The sequence below is a fragment of the Pangasianodon hypophthalmus genome, chromosome 21 (genome assembly GCF_027358585.1).
Source record: "Pangasianodon hypophthalmus isolate fPanHyp1 chromosome 21, fPanHyp1.pri, whole genome shotgun sequence".
Classification (NCBI taxonomy): domain Eukaryota; kingdom Metazoa; phylum Chordata; class Actinopteri; order Siluriformes; family Pangasiidae; genus Pangasianodon; species Pangasianodon hypophthalmus.
The window spans coordinates 13194879-13215414 of record NC_069730.1 but is presented as its reverse complement, the minus strand read 5'-3'; the positions used below and the strand labels follow the sequence as shown (position 1 = coordinate 13215414).

The 20536-nt window shown below is 38.9% G+C and overlaps 1 protein-coding gene across 2 annotated transcripts; it reads left to right on the top strand.

The window, feature by feature from the left end:
- The first annotated feature begins 4655 nt into the window (after positions 1–4655).
- Positions 4656–19077, top strand: cdc34b (cell division cycle 34 homolog (S. cerevisiae) b). Of its 2 annotated transcripts, none has more exons than XM_026925491.3 (6): positions 4656–4791; positions 5354–5541; positions 11548–11634; positions 13822–13919; positions 14680–14814; positions 17375–19077. In XM_026925491.3, exons 2-6 carry the CDS (start codon positions 5356–5358, stop codon positions 17586–17588), a joined length of 720 nt encoding a protein of 239 aa, XP_026781292.1. In that variant the 5' UTR covers positions 4656–4791; positions 5354–5355; the 3' UTR covers positions 17589–19077. The 2 variants fall into 2 exon arrangements, with proteins under 2 accessions (XP_026781292.1, XP_026781293.1); XM_026925492.3 differs by having other exon boundaries at positions 4744–4923.
- Positions 19078–20536: the final 1459 nt, after the last annotated feature.

Below are 20536 nucleotides of genomic sequence, written 5' to 3'. Positions count from 1 at the left end.
AGGAGGCATTAGCGACTCGCCTTTCTTCCAAAATAAAAGCCGTGTGCCATTTTGAATGCAATTACTCAAAATAAAATAAAATACATAAAATAAAATAAAATAATTTTGAAAAAAGTCATTTCAGACTCTACAATAGCTCATTCCCTCATTATCAATTTCAAATAATTTTTTCCTGGCCATTGATAAACTTCATTCTTGTCCATACCTGACAGTACTCTATTAAAGTCACTCAAGTAGGCATGTTTATTTACATTTACATTACAAGGTTATGCAAAGCTAGAGTAACATTATTAAATGCTCCCCTGAAGAAACTGTAACTGTAATGACTGAGGTCATGCCGAGGTTCCTACAGACTACAATATTTAGCTTTCATTGATTAAATCTGTTGACAGACAATAGTAATGCAGTAGGTCATGTCAGTACCTCACAGCTCCAACGGTCTGCGGTTCGATCCTAACCTCCAGTTACTGTCTATTAAGAGAACTGCATGGAGCTGGAAAAATATTCACTATCAAGAAATCTTATAAACTGAATCTTTTGAATTCCGGTGACAAGGCCCGTACATTTTTCTATTAGTTTGTAGTTGAATTCATTCATTCATTTGTTCATTCTATTAAATCTTGGGGCTGGGCTGCTCTAGAATGTTAATCAACACCTTCTGACCAAACAGATTTGAGAATTCAACAACATTATGGTATAAAGGTGATTTATTATGTGTTTATTTGTGTTAAAGCAACTTTAGGTGAAAGCACAGCAATTAGTTAACTAATGTTTGCTCAAATTGCAGCTGATTTGGTCACCAATGAGCAAAATTCCTCCAGCCCCTCTCTACTGTGATCTCTCCACCAATCCCGAAACATGCCTAGACTAGAACACCTAAAAGCTAGCACAAGAAGGAGAGCTTTGTAACAGGCAAGTAGAGACGCAGTCTTATCCTGATTATGTAGATGACTGTGGTCCAAATTATTAGTTTTTTCCTCTATTTACCAAGTCTGAGATATTCACAGAGACTGGGCGTTTTTATTTTCTTCTTCTTTATCATAGCAGATATTTTATTTTCAGCTTCCAGAATGTGATGAAGACATCACATATTAAAAATTGTGTTAAGAAAATCACCAACCGCAACTTTAATCTGTTGACATCCACCAAATGTAGGCAAGGCAATGATTCATTGCATGATGATTGCAAATCACAGTTTTTCTAAGGTTTGTTTTTTTCTCCATTTCCCTGGATATTAAACACCTAAACATTGTAAGATTGCAAGCAGTACCTGTAATTTACACCAGACAACTGGAGGAAGCACAGCGTCAGGCAACGGTAAAGCTGTAGGATTAAAGACGTTTTGAATTTTACCCTCTCTGGCAGAAGAATACTACTGTGAGCTATTCACATAGGAACAATTTTTAACATGGGTCCTTCTCCTCTGTGGATTAATCTCAATAAAACCAGGTGAAAGACCAAAACCTGTCAACAAGAACATATTTTTTAGGTAGCAAGCTAACATTAGCAGGTTAACTTGTTAATTTTGTCCGTTTTGTGCTAAATGGTGATCCTACAGCATTGTGTTTGTGAATCATTGAACGGTGCCTAGTATAACTTTGTAAGTTCTACATTACCAGCACAGCAAAACAGCACAAAACCAGTATTACCAAGCTATCCTGCTAAGCTAAAACACAAAACACCATGTGTTCTTGAGTCTGATGGTGGATTGGCCATTATAAATTGCCCTTACTTGTGAATATATGCGATGGATTAGCATTCCAGACAGGGTGTATTCCTGCATCACACCCAGTGTTCCTGAGATAGGCTCTGGATCATCCACCACTACGCCCAGTATACAACAATTACAGAAGATGAATGTATGAGTGATTTATGTATGAAAATGCGTGTATGATTATGTATTGTCATGTGACCTACGACGTCATAGTAACCGCAAAAAACTTAAAGAGCCCGCCAGATTAGACCAACTGTATTTTCTTGTTTAAACCTTCAACAAGTACGGTTTAACCACAAGGAACAATGTTTAATACCTAAAGCACTTACACTTAAAAAGAGACGACACGCTGCCTTCTGCCATTTTTGATTCTGCAGCTCTTCCGCGCCAGTCCCGTTGCCTTATGGGATAGTGCACTATCCAATGCTTCTATACTGCAGAATCTCAGTGGAAGCAGTAGGTCACCCGAGTATTTCTCGCCTACTTTTTTATGAATACTGAGAATTCAGACATACTACTCCTTTGGCATACTACTTTTCGCTTACTGTTTAGTAGGGTAGTAGGGATATTCGGACACTGCCCCATTGTTTAAATCCAAATACAGATACAGATAGGGATGTCTGGAGCACTAATCAGATACAGATACAGATAGGAATGTCTGGAGCACTAATCAGATACAGATAGGGATGTCTGGAGCACTAATCAGATACAGATACAGATACAGATAGGGATGTCTGGAGCACTGATCAGATACAGATACAGATACAGAGAGGGATGTCTGGAGCACTGATCAGATACAGATACAGATAGGGATGTCTGGAGCACTGATCAGATACAGATACAGATACAGATAGGGATGTCTGGAGCACTAATCAGATATAGATACAGATAGGGATGTCTGGAGCACTGATCAGATACAGATACAGATAGGGATGTCTGGAGCACTGATCAGATACAGATACAGATAGGGATGTCTGGAGCACTAATCAGATACAGATACAGATAGGGATGTCTGGAGCACTGATCAGATACAGATACAGATACAGATAGGGATGTCTGGAGCACTGATCAGATACAGATACAGATACAGAGAGGGATGTCTGGAGCACTAATAAGATACAGATACAGATAGGGATGTCTGGAGCACTGATCAGATACAGACACAGATAGGGATGTCTGGAGCACTGATCAGATACAGATACAGATACAGATAGGGATGTCTGGAGCACTGATCAGATACAGACACAGATAGGGATGTCTGGAGCACTAATCAGATACAGATACAGATAGGGATGTCTGGAGCACTGATCAGATACAGATACAGATACAGAGAGGGATGTCTGGAGCACTAATAAGATACAGATACAGATAGGGATGTCTGGAGCACTGATCAGATACAGATACAGATACAGATAGGGATGTCTGGAGCACTGATCAGATACAGATACAGATAGGGATGTCTGGAGCACTAATCAGATACAGATACAGATAGGGATGTCTGGAGCACTGATCAGATACAGATACAGATACAGATACAGATACAGATAGGGATGTCTGGAGCACTAATCAGATACAGACACAGATAGGGATGTCTGGAGCACTGATCAGATACAGATACAGATACAGATAGGGATGTCTGGAGCACTAATCAGATACAGACACAGATAGGGATGTCTGGAGCACTAATCAGATACAGACACAGATAGGGATGTCTGGAGCACTGATCAGATACAGATACAGATACAGAGAGGGATGTCTGGAGCACTAATAAGATACAGATACAGATAGGGATGTCTGGAGCACTGATCAGATACAGATACAGATACAGATAGGGATGTCTGGAGCACTAATCAGATACAGATACAGATAGGGATGTCTGGAGCACTAATCAGATACAGATACAGATAGGGATGTCTGGAGCACTGATCAGATACAGATACAGATACAGATAGGGATGTCTGGAGCACTGATCAGATACAGATACAGGTACAGATAGGGATGTCTGGAGCACTGATCAGATACAGATACAGATAGGGATGTCTGGAGCACTAATCAGATACAGATACAGATAGGGATGTCTGGAGCACTAATCAGATACAGATACAGATAGGGATGTCTGGAGCACTCATCAGATACAGATACAGATACAGATAGGGATGTCTGGAGCACTGATCAGATACAGATACAGATACAGACAGGGATGTCTGGAGCACTGATTAGATACAGATACAGATACAGATAGGGATGTCTGGAGCACTGATCAGATACAGATACAGATAGGGATGTCTGGAGCACTGATCAGATACAGATACAGATAGGGATGTCTGGAGCACTGATCAGATACAGATACAGATACAGACAGGAATGTCTGGAGCACTGATCAGATACAGATACAGATAGTGGCATTGTGATATACCCTTATTCCTGTATAAACTACACTAACTAGAGTGGAAATACATTAAACCACACTGTATTTTTTAAACTCGCTTTTCTCAACATCAGCTTTTTTTTTTTTTTTTTTTTAATGATCAAAATTCTCAGTTTGAACGTCCCCTGAAGTACTTTATTTCAGCTCCAAATGCTTATTCGTGGTGGCTAACTTACACGCGCAGCGCATACGATTATATACACATGTAAAATAATTGCTTTGCGCAATAATTGCGCTGTAATGATGTTCATAAATGGCCCTAGATTTTAACTGCCCCAGATGTAGCTCCTGATTGTTGGTATTTCGGTATTATAGTTCTAGGAGGTTTCTTTTTTAAATGAATTAATTTAATTTCTTTTTTCTTTTTTTAAATTAATTAATTAATTATTATTTTTAAAAAAAATTATATAGCACATTTATATAGCACACAATGTGCTGCGATTACAAGGAGGTCGGTCCATGCCTGAAAAAAAAAAAAAAAAAAAAAAAAAAAATTTGCTGACCCTTAAATGTGGAGTTAAAGGTGGAGAACTTTGAGAACTTCAAAACCCACAATGCATTGCGAACTTATTGACGAGTGGAACTGATGTAAAAAAACAAAAAAAAAACATCAGAGCCATACTGGAGATTCCAGCAGCTGCGACGAACAGTCAGTCAACTATCTCAGTTGTTTACTCCATTTTCTCTTTTGAGCAAGTCGTTTTGAGCACCGTGTAGAGTTATTTTTTTGCCCCCAACAGAATTTGTCAACTTTTGTACAAAAATAGACAAAGCCAAAAGAGTAGGTTGTTTGGAAAGATAAATCGTTGCCTATTCTATAGTTTAGCTGTGTGGCTAGGAAAATAAGTGTGATAGTCTACATTTGGATGGCGTGAGATTTCCACAGTAAACCATTTATAATGTTAGAAGGTTAAGTAAAATATTGGGTTAGTTCGTTTTTTTTCGGAAGGAGGCTTTATTTGTTTGTTTGTTTGTTTTTTTTTAACAGGAATTAACTTGTATGTCACACTGAGCGACTCGTTAGGCAACTCCAACAAACAATAGGCGTTTTTGTGTAGCTGGCAGAGCTCGCGAGCTATCACACAAAGCCAGCTAGCACAAACTGCTAGCTTAGCTTAGCTTAGCCTAGCCTAGCTTAGTTTGAGTTAGCCGGAGAGAAGACAGTACCCAGGCGTTGTCGCAAACCCGTTCATTTCGTTCTTTTTCCTCAGAAATGGCTCAGAACAGCAGTTCTCACGTAGCAAGCTCACAGAAAGCGTTAATGCTTGAAATGAAAAGCCTGCAAGAGGAGCCAGTGGAGGGCTTTAAAATCACCCTGGTGGACGAGGCAGACCTCTATAACTGGGAAGTGGCCATTTTCGGACCACCAAATACACTCTATGAAGGGGGTTACTTTAAGGTAAGATTAGTTTCTTTGTCTATATTATATGTCTCTTGTAATATTTCAGTCTCTGGCCGTTTCGCTGGCTATATATAGCAATGCCCGTGCTCTATATTTATCCTCATGAAGCCAGCATTGCTAGTTAGCTAATGCTAGCTTTGTGCTTATTTAGCTTCAGCGCTCTTACAGTTTATATACCGGAATTGACATTTCTTAAGAACAGTCAACAGCTTATCTGTTCTGAACTTTTCAGCATGAGGTTTATTTGCCTGGTGAGACAGAAGCTATGTGATATTTGTACATTTCAAACAGAAGGGTAGTAGAATAGCTTTCCTTCTTTGTTCCTCTTTTGTCAACAACGCGATTATCAAGCAGGAGCAGTTAGGATACTAGTTTCTGACTGGCACATTGTGTCAAAGTGAAATGTCTTCTGCTTAAGATGTATTATATTTCCAATTCCTGGTCATGTCTGTAACGATCAAGAGATATAATGTTTTTTTTTTCCTTCTTTTTTTCCCTAATCACTACTGAGTATGAAGTAGGCAACACAGTAATGAGCTTTGTCATATCAGAAAGGTGTGTAATTTCTTTAGACAAAATGTCTGATCAAAAAAAGCTGTCCTTTTTTTGGGACTTGTTTTAATAATATGATGATAAGGAAGAATAAAGTGTTCATGCCTGAGGTTTCTGAGGAAGATCTGCCCTTATCACATCATTTCAGCATTAATAGTAATGTAGGTGTTACTGTATATGTATGGAACAGAAAGTTGTTTATAACTCAGTTGTTTTTGTGGGTTTTTCTTCTTTTTTTTTGGCCATGTAGTCTAACAAAGTCAAGCAGCGTAGAAAAAGTCATGCTTGAAATTAACTTTTTGCGCAAATAGGAAATGACCCAGGTTTCAGTTCCTGATCTCTCACACAATAAGAATCCGAACGAGTACATTCATTGTCTAGATAATGGATATCAAAATACAGTTAGAGGGGATGTTTTAATTTTAAGAGAAGTGAGTAAAATGTGTTCTGAAGGAATTTATAAACTGGCTCACATCAACACACGTTCGTCTATTGTCTTTGTTTACACTGGTGAAGCATTGTGGGTTTGGCCGATACTCTGGCGTCATTACCTTCTGCGGCTGTGTTCAGACTTGAGCGGTGCCAGAGCTGGGAGTGTGAGCTGCTCCCCCCTCTTTTCTCTCTCTCCCTCTCTCTCTCCCTGTGTGTGTGTGTGTGTGTGTGTGTGTGTGAACCTGCAGGGCTCCCCGCGTGCAGCACCAGAACCAGTAGTGCTGCCTCACAACTGTTCACAACAGGCTGTGCTTTAACCAACGAACAGAGAAGGAATCAAATTGACAGGAAAATCAATTTGTAATCAGTTTGAGAGAGTTCTGCTTTATCAAATCATGTTAGCATTAACAAGAATAGGCCTCATTTGTCTCACTCTTTCAATAAAGTTGTGTGTTGCAGAGTAGCCGTAAATTGCCGAGCACGTTTACCGCACAGCTGAATTACATTTAGTGATGCCTATAAAACTCCAAACAAGGAAAAACACAGAGAGCTGAAAACAACAAAAAGATGACTAAAGCCTAGTGCATGCCACATGATTTTAGCCCTGATTTTGGGGCTTCCCCACAACCTCTTTACCTCCTAATATTGGTGACTACTCGCTGCACGTTCCCACAGTGACCACTCGTGTAGTGTGAAAAGGTTCAGCGATGCGATTTAATCAGTCTACAGTCGACCGCAGAGGCTCAGCTACACTATCTGGCTAAAAGTGTTCGGACAGCTGACTATCACACCCATATGTGGTTCTTCCTCAAACTGTTGCTACAAAGTTGGAAGCACACAATTGTATAGAATGTCTTTGTATGCTGAAGCATTACAGTTTCCCTTCACTGGAACTAACGGGCCTAAAAATGTTCCAGTATGACAATGCCCCTGTGCACAAAACAAGGTCCATAAAAACATGCCACGGTTGATGTGGAGGAACTCGAGTGTCCTGCACAGAGCCCTGACCTCAAACCCCACTGAACACTTTTGGGATGAACTGGAACGCCGACTGCAACCCAACATCAGCGCCTGACCTCACTAATACTTTTGTGGCTGAATGAGCACAAATCCACACCGCCATGCTCCAAAATCTAGTGGAAAGCCTTCCCAGAAGAGTGGAGCTTATTATAACAACAAATGGGGACTAAATCTGGACTGGGATGTTCAACAAGCACACATAGGTGTGATGTTCAGGTATATAACCTTTTGGCCATATAACGTACTTGAAGCATGTTTGATTTTATCGTGATGAATCACTTACTGTGAGACTCTCTGCAACTAGTTGCAAGTGCAGCAATGAGAAACAGCCAGTGAGAGTCCCAGAGGAAATCAATTTCATCTACTCTCATGCGCAGCAGAGCCCTCAATCCAGATCTGTCATTCGTCTATTTGTGTTGGAGGGCGAGAGCAATATGTCAGCACAATAATATTGCTTCAGTAAGAAATTTTGTCATGTCGTACCCAAATGGTTGTTAGGAATAGCGAAAATAAAAACAAATATGATGTGATTTCTGGTGGCACACACTTTAAAAGTAGCTACATTTTTTTGCACTGAATCTCCAGTTCTCTTTGCAGAACAGACAATCTTCACTGCTTGCACCTCCCCAACCAGTAGTTCCTCAATATTTTTTTCTTGTTTCCAAAAAAAAAAAAAAAAAACTGATAGTGACATGGTATATCTATTCTCATCAGAAAGTGGGATTTGGAGATCCAACATGCTCTCCACATGGAAGTTTATATACTATGTACTTTATGTACTATGTACTTTATGTACTGTGAACAATTCTCCCGCCCCAAAACAACTGATGGCAAGAAATTAAAGTTATGTAGCGTGAAAGGGTCTGAGATTTTGAGATGTTGTGTAATGTGCACACAGTATAAATGATGAAAGAGAACCTTCTAAACACAGCATGAGCTAAATATTCCAGTAATGCAGCTCAGCCATTGCTGCTACCTACTCTTCCTCCTTTATGGGGTGCCATTTGTTTTGTACTATTTGAATGGCTAGTCTTATTTGGCCGTAATTTATGGATATGTTGTTGATTGTGACTTTCAATTTATTAACATGAAACAACCAAGTTTCACATTTTCATCAAATTTTTGTGTGCAATTGAAATAGCGATTTAAACTTTAAAATTTAAACTTGTCAGTGTAATCTATATAAAAAATGGAAGAAACGTGGGACAGTTGTTTGGGTCACATAAATTTCCTTATATGAAAATTTGCACATACTCTAGAGCTCTCATAGAATAGAAACAAACTGGATTTTAATGAACACCACACTTACAAATAATCCCGTTAGTATCCAGTTTGATAAATGATGCAAACTGTTTTTTTATTGCAGTTAAGCAAAACATTTCTTGTTGTGAACACTTGTGAACAAACTACAGAGGTGTCCAATCTTGTCCCCAAAGGGGAAGCGTGACTGCCAGTTTTTGTTCAAATCAAGCATGAACCACACCTGATAGTCGATTGAAGGCCAAGATCAACTGATTAAATGGGGGTAATCAGGTCTGGCTTCTCTCAGTTGGAATGAAAACCAGCAGCTACTCACCCCCTTGTATAGTGGTATAGGGGCTCAACAGCAACACAACTGTGTGGATGGTTACTAATCGTTGTATATGATTGGCTGTATAATCTGAAAAGACGTGAGCAAGAGTGTCTCAGTAACGGAAAGGTGTTTTTTTTTTTTATTATTATTTTTTTTTTTTTTTTTTTTTTTTAATTAGCTAACCACTAACCAGGCCTTAGTAACAACTAGCTAACACTCTGGTCAGGAAAATAACCTATCCCAGTTAACAAATAAACATCTTGTGGGCAATGTTACATGACACAGCAGGGCTGGACAAATCATAAACTCATTAGCTAGCTCATGAGTAGCACATTGTGATTGCGCACTTGCCAAAAAATCGGTAACCAACATTTTGTATACGAGCTGCAGTGTTCTCTCGTTGCGTCACACACAAAATACATTATGTAAATTTGGCTTGTCTTTATTTTCTGTCAACATGTTTAACCGCGAGGTGCTATGAGAAGACCTGCGTGCACTTTATATTATTCGGGTTTGTCAATGCTTCCACAAACCTGTTCCTGTTTTCCACATACGTGTTCCTGATTCTCAAAAGATCGTCTGTCACTCGTCTGCTCTCACACCCCGAGTGCTGTGCCTGGTCAGTCAGTAACCACCATGATGAAGTGTTACAGAAACAAAAATATTTTGTAAATGTATTTGTACTGATGAGAAAAGAAACATGTAGTCTATGCTCCATGTTTGCACTGAAGGCCTGTAAGATCATAAATAGTCATTCAGTGTTGGTTCTTATATATTTACTGGTGTCTAAAGCCAGGAAAGAACAGGCAATCATTTGTATTTTTATAACTATATTATTCTTAACAGTGTGATTAAGAAAGATGCTCATATTCATTCAGAAGTAGGGAAAATGTACACCCCTGCCTTCTATTATTATTATTATTATATTTTTTTTGGGGGGGCTTTTTATACTATTTCTTGCATTTGAAAAGTAGTTGGAATTACAGGACCAAATAATTGTGAAGTTTGAATTTGTTTTTAACAGAATCACCTAATCATGGAAAGAATGCCCAAATATCAGTCAGTAAAAATGTGCATTCTGTGGAATAGACTGATACTGTGGTAATGTTAAATAAGTCTCTGATGTATGTTGTTGGCCATAACTTCCACTATAACTTAGGAATGTTGAATGCCATGATATCGTTATCGTCCAAAATTTTGTTAATAATAAATAGACGTTTTCTGTATCACCCATTTCTAAATGTACATACAAAATAATTTTTTCGAGCTGCTTATAGAAAGGTTTAGTTTATTTTCACCGACTTCTATATTTTCAATATTCTTTTAAAAACCTGGGCGTGGAAAAAAGAAGGCAAAGCTTTTCTTAGATTTTTAGATTCTTCAGAGGTTTGACAGCTTTGCACACTTGTGGTATTTTGTCAGCGGTTTCATGATCGAGCCAGCTGTGATCTTTTTCCTGTAGACTTGAAGACATTTCTACACACGATGAGCACTTTGTTAAGTGACAGTAACGTAATTGGATTGTCATTTTTTTAAAAATGTTAAATTTCAGATCTTCAAGATCATTAGAAAAACGCAGCACAGTTTTTAAGCCACAGGGAATCGAATTCACTGACTGCTTTTTAAGGAGGTTAATGTCAGTCTTGTGAGCTACAGGATATGCAGTGCAAAGGATGAATAATAGGTCACTACCTAACGTCTACCAGTCACTGATCACAAGGCTAACGTGACTCATTAGAGTGCTAATCGAGCTGATCTGCAAATTCTGCAATGCACCTTCTCATTCAAATTTGAATTCCAGCTGGAAGTTTTATGTAACACTCACCTTCATTGCCATGCAAACATTTTCAATATTTTACACACTGTTCTCTGATCCCTGACTACTCGTATATCTCTGGCGTGGAAACGACACGCGTGTTGTGTTTCAGCGGCAGCTACTTGATCTTAGCTGCATTTTTGTAAAGGGGCTGGATGGAGTTCAAGTGTTCAGAGTGCACACGTCTTGTGTAATCAGTATCCCCGTTGTTTTAGTGGATAAAATGTGTCATGCCTGGCATTTGAGTCATTTTTGTTTTTCTTTTTTGGTATGTTCCCCATTGGCATATCTGTGCTGTATCCTTGAGTTGTAATGCATCTCCAATCCAATTATCAGCAGCCGTCCCCACGTCGCCTTGCTGTCCTGCTTAGTGTCTTTTGGTAGGCCAAGTGCGATTACTGTGGGGCTTTAATGGATTCAAAATCGTCCTGAACTTCATAGTACAATCAAGCCAAGCCCCTTGTTTGTTAGTGTTAAGCATAAAATCAGACTTAATTAGGTCTGGGACTGAGAACCTACACAGGGATTTTCAGCCTGTTCACTTACATTGTGTGTTTATTTTCTTAACAGTATGTTTGGTGAACTCAGTTTTTTTTTCTTTTTACTCTAGGCACGTATCAAGTTTCCCATCGACTACCCCTACTCCCCTCCAGCCTTCAGATTCCTCACAAAAATGTGGCACCCTAACATTTACGAGGTAAGAGTATGCTTTTGTTTTTTTTTAGTCATGTGATCAGTGGTGGAAAATCTTACTAGGCTGTTAAACCCTTCTCACACTTTTCTCAGCCTGTTAATAGCCAGTTTGGATAAAATGCAGACATTATAGGGCTATGTGACACCATGTTCAATAATACAGAACCATTCCTCAGATGAGTGTTAACCTACATTTATTTATTTGGAAGTTCACTGGTACATCTCAGTAGTGCAGTGTGAGTGTGTGAACCAGACAAACAGCAGTGAGCTAACTTGGTAGCATTTCTAGGCTCTGAAATATGTGCATGTGCCTTCCAGAGTAAAAAAAAAAAACATGTTTGTGCATTTCTGCTGAAGCCATCCTTCACTCCTGAGAATGGGTTTAACCAAAGCAAAGTTTGAACAAAGAGAGCCCAAGACTCTCACACACAATCAAAGTCTTTCAAAACCTTCAGCAACACCCTCCTGGCAATTCTCAAGTAAACCAGCCTTACAGCAACACAGAAGAGGACAGTACACAAAGTTTCAAGCCGTAACAATAAATCATGGCAGGAATGTTCACAAAAGCCAGTATAGCCAGTAGGGCTTCCAGTGAACACCACACCATAATGGTTTGTTTCATTAATTCAATTCAGTTTTATTTGTATAACACATTTTAACAGTGGCCATTGTCACAAAGCAGCTTTACTGACATGTATACATTCAGGATTTATAAATTTATCCTTAATGAGCAAGCCATAGTGACGGTGGCAAGATGACATGAAGAAACCTTGAGAGGAACCAGATTCAAAAGATTCAAAATCCTCATCTGGGTGACACCGAATAGTGCAATTATAAATAATTCCCTTCTGTAACTGTGTACTACATGTTCATCAGGTGCAATTGTGTAACCAGGAAATTCATTAAGCATTCATTTGATGAGATTTATTTTATTGGTCAGGTCAATAATTTACTGTTGTAGAATGCATCTTAAGGCTTCTTGTTAGGGAAGAAAAGCATGCCTGGTGTACTGTTACAGAAAAATAATCAACAATGTACTGTTATCACCCCGAAGATGATTATTATCCCATTTTCCAGCCTCTTTCAGCATATCCTGAAGTGTTTTATCCCTCTTATACCACAACAATTTGTCAACAATTACATTTTTATTTGTAAAACAACAAGACATCATACTTTTTTTTAAAAAAAATTAATTTATAGTAACATTTTATTGTGGTGGACCAAGTAAATTCCCGTTATCACTTACGTTTTAATCACTGTTACCTCACCTTATCTCAAATTAATAACGCAAAAATTGCAGATTGGAATGTTAGAGAGGAACTGCAAATCTGTCCACTTTGCTTTACCTCTGACTGTTACAAAGCACTGACACTGACAACTCCTTCCCGAAATGTTAAATAAATATCTCCTTACAAAAAGCATGCATGTATTAAATGTTTTAGAGCGAGTGCATTAATATAAACATTGCAGTAGCACAATATTCACAGCTGTTTTTATAGAAGATGTAGAATAGAAGTACAGAAGTTGTAATTTGCCTTGTAGTAGATTAAAAAAAAAAAAGTCACTGATGCCACATTTAAAGACCGACCTGCATTAAGTTAAGTAAAAAAAGTTTTTTTTTTTTTTTGCTCACACTGGGGTTGTTGGTGTGTGAAATTTCATGGTATGATAACCTTGTCTAAAAATATAATTGTTTCACAGTATCACTGTATTATTCAGTGCTAAAATTGTTTGGCAAAGTTTAAATGAAAAACCTTTTATGAAATCCTTGTTCAAACGTCGCTTTGCACATCCTTGTATATATTACAAAAATGGTATGGAATCAAAAAGTTCAAATGCCCTAATTATAGATATTTTAGGTGACACTATTTTTCATAAATACTGACGATATAAGAGATTTTATCATGTTATCATTTCAGAAAGGTGGAACGCTGATCCGTCTAACTAGTACAGTAGTGTGCAGTGCTTCTTAGAAATAGATTGTTGTTTTGTTTAGTTACAGTCAGCAATGCAGGGTTTGATATCCATTGAGTATGATGAATTTCCGAACATCCTAGGAGGAGGATCCCAGCAGAGGTAGCCGTGTATTGTATTTACAAAATCTCGTGCAGCCCTAGTGCATATGCTTTTGCCCCCATCTTGAAGGACATAATGATTAGCCTTGTAAATGAATGGTGTGTGTGTCTTTCAGAACGGGGACGTGTGTATCTCTATCCTCCACCCTCCAGTAGATGACCCGCAGAGCGGAGAGCTGCCCTCGGAGAGGTGGAACCCAACACAGAACGTCAGGTGAACACACAGCGCACACACACCTCTCATCATGCCTTACTTTGTTTTTATGTGTGCTGTTATTTTCTAATGCTACTTTTTACTTTTTATATCTAAAAGCTTATTATTTCTTTGGCTGGACTTCTTTGTTCTCTTTAAAGTCGTTGTTAGTCTGTAGGTGTGGAATGGTGTACTTGTGTGTTTTAGTCATGTGGTAGGAAGTGACTAACAGTCCTTTCCTGTCCTAGATTTGTTTTTCTTTTTTGTTTGTGTGCTTGTGTGCTCTCACTACCCCTAATATCGAGTTTCACATGTCTCTAGCTTTAAAGGAAAGCTGTGTATCTTCCTGGAAGCGGTGTGTGTGTGAGCGAGGGTGTGTGTGTGTGTGTGTGTGTGTGTGTGTGTGTGAGAGCAAGCGAGTGTGCACAAGCATGTGTGTGCATGTTTTTGAAGAGCAGCTGTCACTGAGCACAGAATGGTTCTTCTAATATGTGTGAAAAATCAACAGCCTGTCCTCAATGAAGCTCATGTTTCAGAATGAACTCAACACACTGCCAGGTCGTGATTGGCTCACGATTTTTCTCAGAGATTTTAGGTCAGATTTTAGTTTTTCTTGTTTTGTAGAAACCCTTATCTTCTGTCAAATCACGAACAGCTTACATGCTCAAATTTCTGCTAAGTGGCCTGTCGGATCGTGGCATCCTAAGCACTTGTAATGGGTAGCTCTATTCTACAATTCTGTAAAGCCTTCTGGTAACGTTGGTGTGTTTGTGTGTTTCAGAACCATCCTGCTGAGCGTCATATCCTTGTTGAACGAGCCCAACACTTTCTCTCCTGCTAATGTGGACGCCTCTGTGATGTACCGCAAGTGGAGAGACAGCAAAGGAAAGGACAGAGAGTATGCAGAGATCATTCGGTAAGACGCTCATCTCAGCATGTCCACCATTCTCTTGAAAGTTTTTTTTTTTTTTTTTTTTTTTTTTTTTTTTTTTTTGCTGCATTGACATCTCTGATTAAAGGAAAAACCATCACACTCCACCATGGTATAGAGTCTGTACATTCTATACATCTCCGGAACTTTACTGGAGGGATGAACATTCTTCCCAAAAGATATTTGCTGAAATGGTGTTTTGATGATGGTGGTGGTGGTGGTGGTGGTGGAGGAGGAGAGTACTGTCTGTCCAAAATCTCCCATAGCTGTTCACTTGGGTTGAGATCTGGTGACTGAGAAGGCCATAGAATACGATTTACATCATTTTCATCCTCATCAAACCTTTCAATGAGGTCTCGTCCTTTATCCGGAAAAGACCATTGGCATCAGTATATAAAGTTTCAGTGTAGAATAAAGGTGATCAGTCAGATGAACTTTATACTGATTTGCAGGGGCCCTCCCCTCTAAGGGGACAAGTGGGCATGAACCATGCCAGCAAAATGCCTCCCACAGCATAACACAGCCTCATTGTAGGGGTCAAGCATGCAGGACAGTAGCCATCTCTTGGCATATGACACAAACACACACACACACACTTGTTGGTGAAGGATGACTCATCTGATTAGACCACATTATTTTTTTTTTAACATCTGTGTGTTGTTTTTTTTTTTTTTTTTTTTTTTTTTTTCCCCCCACTGTAAATGGTGGATTTAAAACTATTTCTTATGATAAGTCAAAGTCATTGTACTAGCATTTCAAGGTGGGTGTATAGCATCCTATAGATTTCACTGTGTTAAGTTTCATAGTCACAAATCTGCTACAGTGCTTGTGAATAGGGCTGCCCTCTTGTGGTTAGACAGCATACTGAAAACCTTGCTAACCTGACTGTTCATGGTCTTGGTGCATAGTTCTGCCCACCAACCTGCCCCTTCCCCCCAGTCTAACACAGCTATTAAATAGGTTATTATCTAGGGAAATCACCAAACTATGTTGGACTACAGCCCACCAGGACTGAGGCTGGGCAAGCCCTGGACTTTGACCATATTAAGACTGCAGTATGTACTCTTATCTGGCTTTTGGGAACAAACTTTGTCCAATTTCCTCCTATTTCCTACTTTATTTCTCAACCATGATGCAACCTGATATCATTAAACAAGAAAAAGGGAGAATGTTGGCAGAAATATTTATCATGACAACAAGTGTGATATGGAGTGTATATTCATTTCTTTTACAATATCAGCATATACATTTAACATAAAAATAAGGTCCAAGCACCAAATGGCACCAAACGACAAAACATGGGTCTGTCCAGAAGGAGTGTAGTAGTCTTCAATTAAAAATATGTGGCATTTTAGGCAGGAGCTTATGGGTTACAGAGACTGCTCTGACGAACATTAATTTCTGACTGTGCTTGAAGCCCTTAAAACAAGATACGGTACAGTGCATTGCAAAACTGTCATAATTCTGCTGCTAATACAGAAAACAAGCTGCAGGATGTAAGAGTTTGAAATTTCACCCTCTCTGGTAGTAAAATGCTACTGCGAGTTACTTGTTACAAAAGAACATTTTGTTGTGCTGCGTCCTTCTCCAGCATGTGGATGGTTCAGGGAACAAGCCTCATTATATATGCTAAATAATAACGCAATATCAATAGTATAGCTGTATTAGCATGCTAGTTAATAGTGTAGAATGTCATTTGGGACGTTCCCCAAGCATCCTATATCGGACACTCGTCCAAAATGACCAAGCTAAAACAGAGGACCTAATGAAGATGTAGAACCATAGAAAAAAAATACATACACTAAAGCTGTGCAAAAGCATAGCTTGATTACCTTAACCTTTAAATGCATGGTAGAGAAAAATACACCAAAGCACCAGCTAGCCACTAGCCAGCCTACGATGGCGTGCTAGCTAACATGGTGTAGAGGATAAATAGACACACATCTGTCAACTGTGTCTATTTACACACACCAAGAGCAAACAAAAGCATCAATAGAACAATTGGCTTCTGGCTTCAGTTTAACCAAGTTTGAAATGCAAAAATACACATACACACCCTGTTAGCCACTACTGGCTAACAATATAAAAGCCTCAATTAGAATAAATCAGCACACTGTAATTCACATGTCAATGAAATGACCTCTTCAGCAAGAAAGAGTCCATTTTTCACCCTGCTTTGATTCCCTCTCTTCTGATTGGCTGTGACTCCTGCCAGTAATCGTGTAGCTGGACTACTTTAAGCTTAGGCATGATGATCCCTGACTCAATAATCATGGATTATTACTATTATTATTATTACTTTTGTAAATAAGTTTTAAATAATGTGGGATGAGATCCACTACAGTGGCATAGTTGAGACAACAGCACAGCTCATAGCCAGAATGTTTTCCAAACACTTGCACACTCCATGGGAACATCCTTATTTAAGAAGATGCTGAAAATGGAGATACTAGAGTTTCCCCTGTTTCCTTTAAGGTTTTTGAATCTTCTTTATGTATATGTATGTGTGTGTGTGTGTGTGTGTGTGTGTGTGTGTGTGTTACAGAAAGCAGGTTCTGGCCACTAAAGCAGAAGCAGAGCGCGACGGTGTTAAAGTTCCCACTACGCTGGCTGAGTACTGTGTGCGCACGCGCGCCCCCCCTACAGACGAGGGCTCTGACTTGTTTTACGATGATTACTATGATGACGAGGACTTGGAGGACAATAATGATGAGGACTGTTGCTACGATGAAGATGACTCAGGAAACGAGGAATCGTGACCCCGCCATCACAATCATTATCCTCTTCATCACCATCATCTTTATCCCGAAACGTTGAAAAGCTGTCGCATGCACCTTGTATTTCTTTTCTTTTGAAAATGCTATAAAAGATGCTATAGGTTCTTTTTTTTCTAGTTGGAAAATGAAAGCATTCTGTTTTCTCTCCGGTTTTTGTTGAATTGAGTTTTCCTTTTGTTCCCTTTTTTCATTTATCTTAACCTTCCCCCATTTTCTTGCGCTATGAAATTCAAACATTTCCGCTAAATAATAGAACAACTATGAATGGGTGAAAAGGAGGGTGTTTTTTTTTTTTTTTTTGCTGTACTGTGCATGTTGGCATTGTGGTGTTTTTATTACACAGTGCTGCTCCCTTCATCCACCGTTTTTCTTTTTTTCCCCTGAAAGTTCTCTAATCAAGGATAATCTACAAGTCCAACCAGTTCAGCAATAAAATGCATTTTGCATACTTACATGCTCCAGAGGCAAGATTTAGAAACTGAATACAGCAGAGTTGTCTTTTATCCTGACGTTTGTGTTACACGTGTGTTTTTCCTGCTCTAACACAACTGATTTTATGCGCCGATGTGCTTGAGCAGGAAAAACACTGAACTGTGTATTGCTGTGGATTGATCTACATCCGGTTTGAATGCTTGTAGAAAGATTTGTTATCGATGTTAAGGGACTGATTAATCTTTTGTTTTGAGGGAGAAACACTTGATGTGTGCCCTGCAGAGGCCTAAACCCCTACTACCACTATGTGAGATTCCGTGCATTATTTTATGATGGTGGTGTTTTAACCTCAAATTGTAATCCCATATTTCCTTATGTCCTGTGATAGTGTGCATCCGATAAACAAGGATGCGAATCATGACGTTAAAATGGTAGGAGGGTCTTTTTTTTTTTTTTTTTTTTTTTTTTTTTTTTCTGTTGAGCTGAAATATTTGTTTTTGTGATGCCAATATTGTATCGCTCCCTCACGAATTACATTTAATCTACAACTAGGTTTTTATTAATAGAGAATGTATTTTTTTCATGACAGCAATGTAAATTCCTTCATTTGGGGCTATTGGGGTGATTTCTCCTGGATTTATGAATGGTCATGTGTTTAATTTTGAATTTCTCATTCAGTAAAATGATAGCCCTGTCAGCATTAATTTAATTTCACGCCTTTGAGCATTTGTGGACTGGAGAGGGCTTTTAACTACATCATTGCATTGACCAGCTGAATTACTTCAATGTGAGCTCATTTTAATTGACTCTCAGGATAAAGCAAACAGGAAAAAAAAAAATCCCACAGTACCACCAACCTTCTTGTGAACAGCAATTTAACCAGTCTATCAATTCTGTTTTTGAAGGCGGTTTACAATCTTAAACCTTGATGCTGATGTGCACATGTGAGTATGTGGCTGATCATTTTACTGACCTGTATGTATTTTTATGGTTTGTTGGCCTATTTAAAACTGAAAAATAAAAATCTTTATTAGAATAACTGAGTTTTTAAGTCTTTGCAGTGGCACTTTTAAGAAACTTAAGCTTCTCATTTGGGACACAGTTCGATATCAGCATGTCATCATGTCTAGCCTGGAGGATGTGACATTTGTTTACTCATAATCGCTTGTTAGAACACAAACAAGACTTAAATTGAAGGTCGAACATCAAGCTGACTACACGCTAGCTACTAAGATCTATGGCTAATCTGCATGTCACAAAGTGTTTCATTAAACACATGACTCATTTTATTTTTTAATTTAAAAAACATTTTTAATGATCTTAAAAATTACAACACAGGAGGTGACACACACAAGAAAAATGCATATGATATACATACATTCAATGATGTAAATGTAGTTCATATTAAGCTTTTGGCATGTTTTCCAACAATTATTTTCCAGAAAATTGAGAAATCCTTGATTTTACACAGTGAAAAATAAGGGCTGTTGCAGAAATGCCTAAATTTTCACTCATTTTATGTGAGTTACAGACATGTCCTTGCATTACAGAGCTGCAATTCTTTGAAAAGTATAAATCCTGCATTTAAAGCAACTCGGCATTATAAATGTAGGTAGGCAAAATGCCAGGGAGTGTGAGAATCACTTGGTGACCTGTGAGTGCATGCATATCGAGACCTTCCAACAAAGTCATGACGTTATGTATGATGTAGTAATACTGCAGTCACACAGCCATCTTTCCCCTATCTTCTTGCTGTGTACACATGTTGGAGCACATGTACACTATATGGAGATTCACTATATGGCCAAACGCTTGTGGACATGTGACCATCACACCCATATGTGGTTCTTCCCCAAAGTTGCCTCAAAGTTGGAAGCACACAGGTGTATAGGATGGCTTTGTCTTCACTGGAACTAAAGGGCTCAAACCTGTTCCAACATGACAATGCCCCTGTGCAAAAACTGAGATAAAGACATAAAGACATGGTTTGTCCATAAAGACAAGGTTGGTGTGGAAGAACTCGAGTGTCCTGCACAGATCCCTGACCTCAACCCCACTGAACACCTTTGGGATGAACTGGTACTCTGCCTGCGCCCCAGGTCTCCTCGTCTGACATCAGTACCTGACCTCACCAATGCTCTTGTAGCTGAATGGGCAAATCCCTGCAGCCACACTCCAAAATCTAGTGGAAAGCCTTCCCAGAAGAGTGGAGGTTATTATAACAGCACAGGGGGAATAAATCTGGAATGGGACGTTCAATAAGCACATATGAGTGTGATGATAAGGTATCCAACCTTTTGGCCATTAAATGTATCTGCAGTTGGAGCTACAGGCACCTCCAATCCAAAATTGTAACCTTCAGCCTTATCTCTAGTGCCATGAGTGTGTTCAAGATGTTTGCAGATGGCTTGTCTCTTCTGATGGCCAGAGATATCAGGATACTTCCATATTTGGATGACTGGCTTCTATCCACAACCAGGAGCAGGCCATTTGGGACA

Bases quoted from the DNA above. Each gene is read 5' to 3' on its own strand.
- cdc34b (XM_026925491.3), top strand. From the start codon at position 5,356: ATGGCTCAGAACAGCAGTTCTCACGTAGCAAGCTCACAGAAAGCGTTA. The intron at 5,542-11,547 runs GTAAGATTAGTT...TTTTTACTCTAG, and splicing joins ATGAAGGGGGTTACTTTAAG to GCACGTATCAAGTTTCCCAT. The intron at 13,920-14,679 runs GTGAACACACAG...TGTGTGTTTCAG, and splicing joins AACCCAACACAGAACGTCAG to AACCATCCTGCTGAGCGTCA.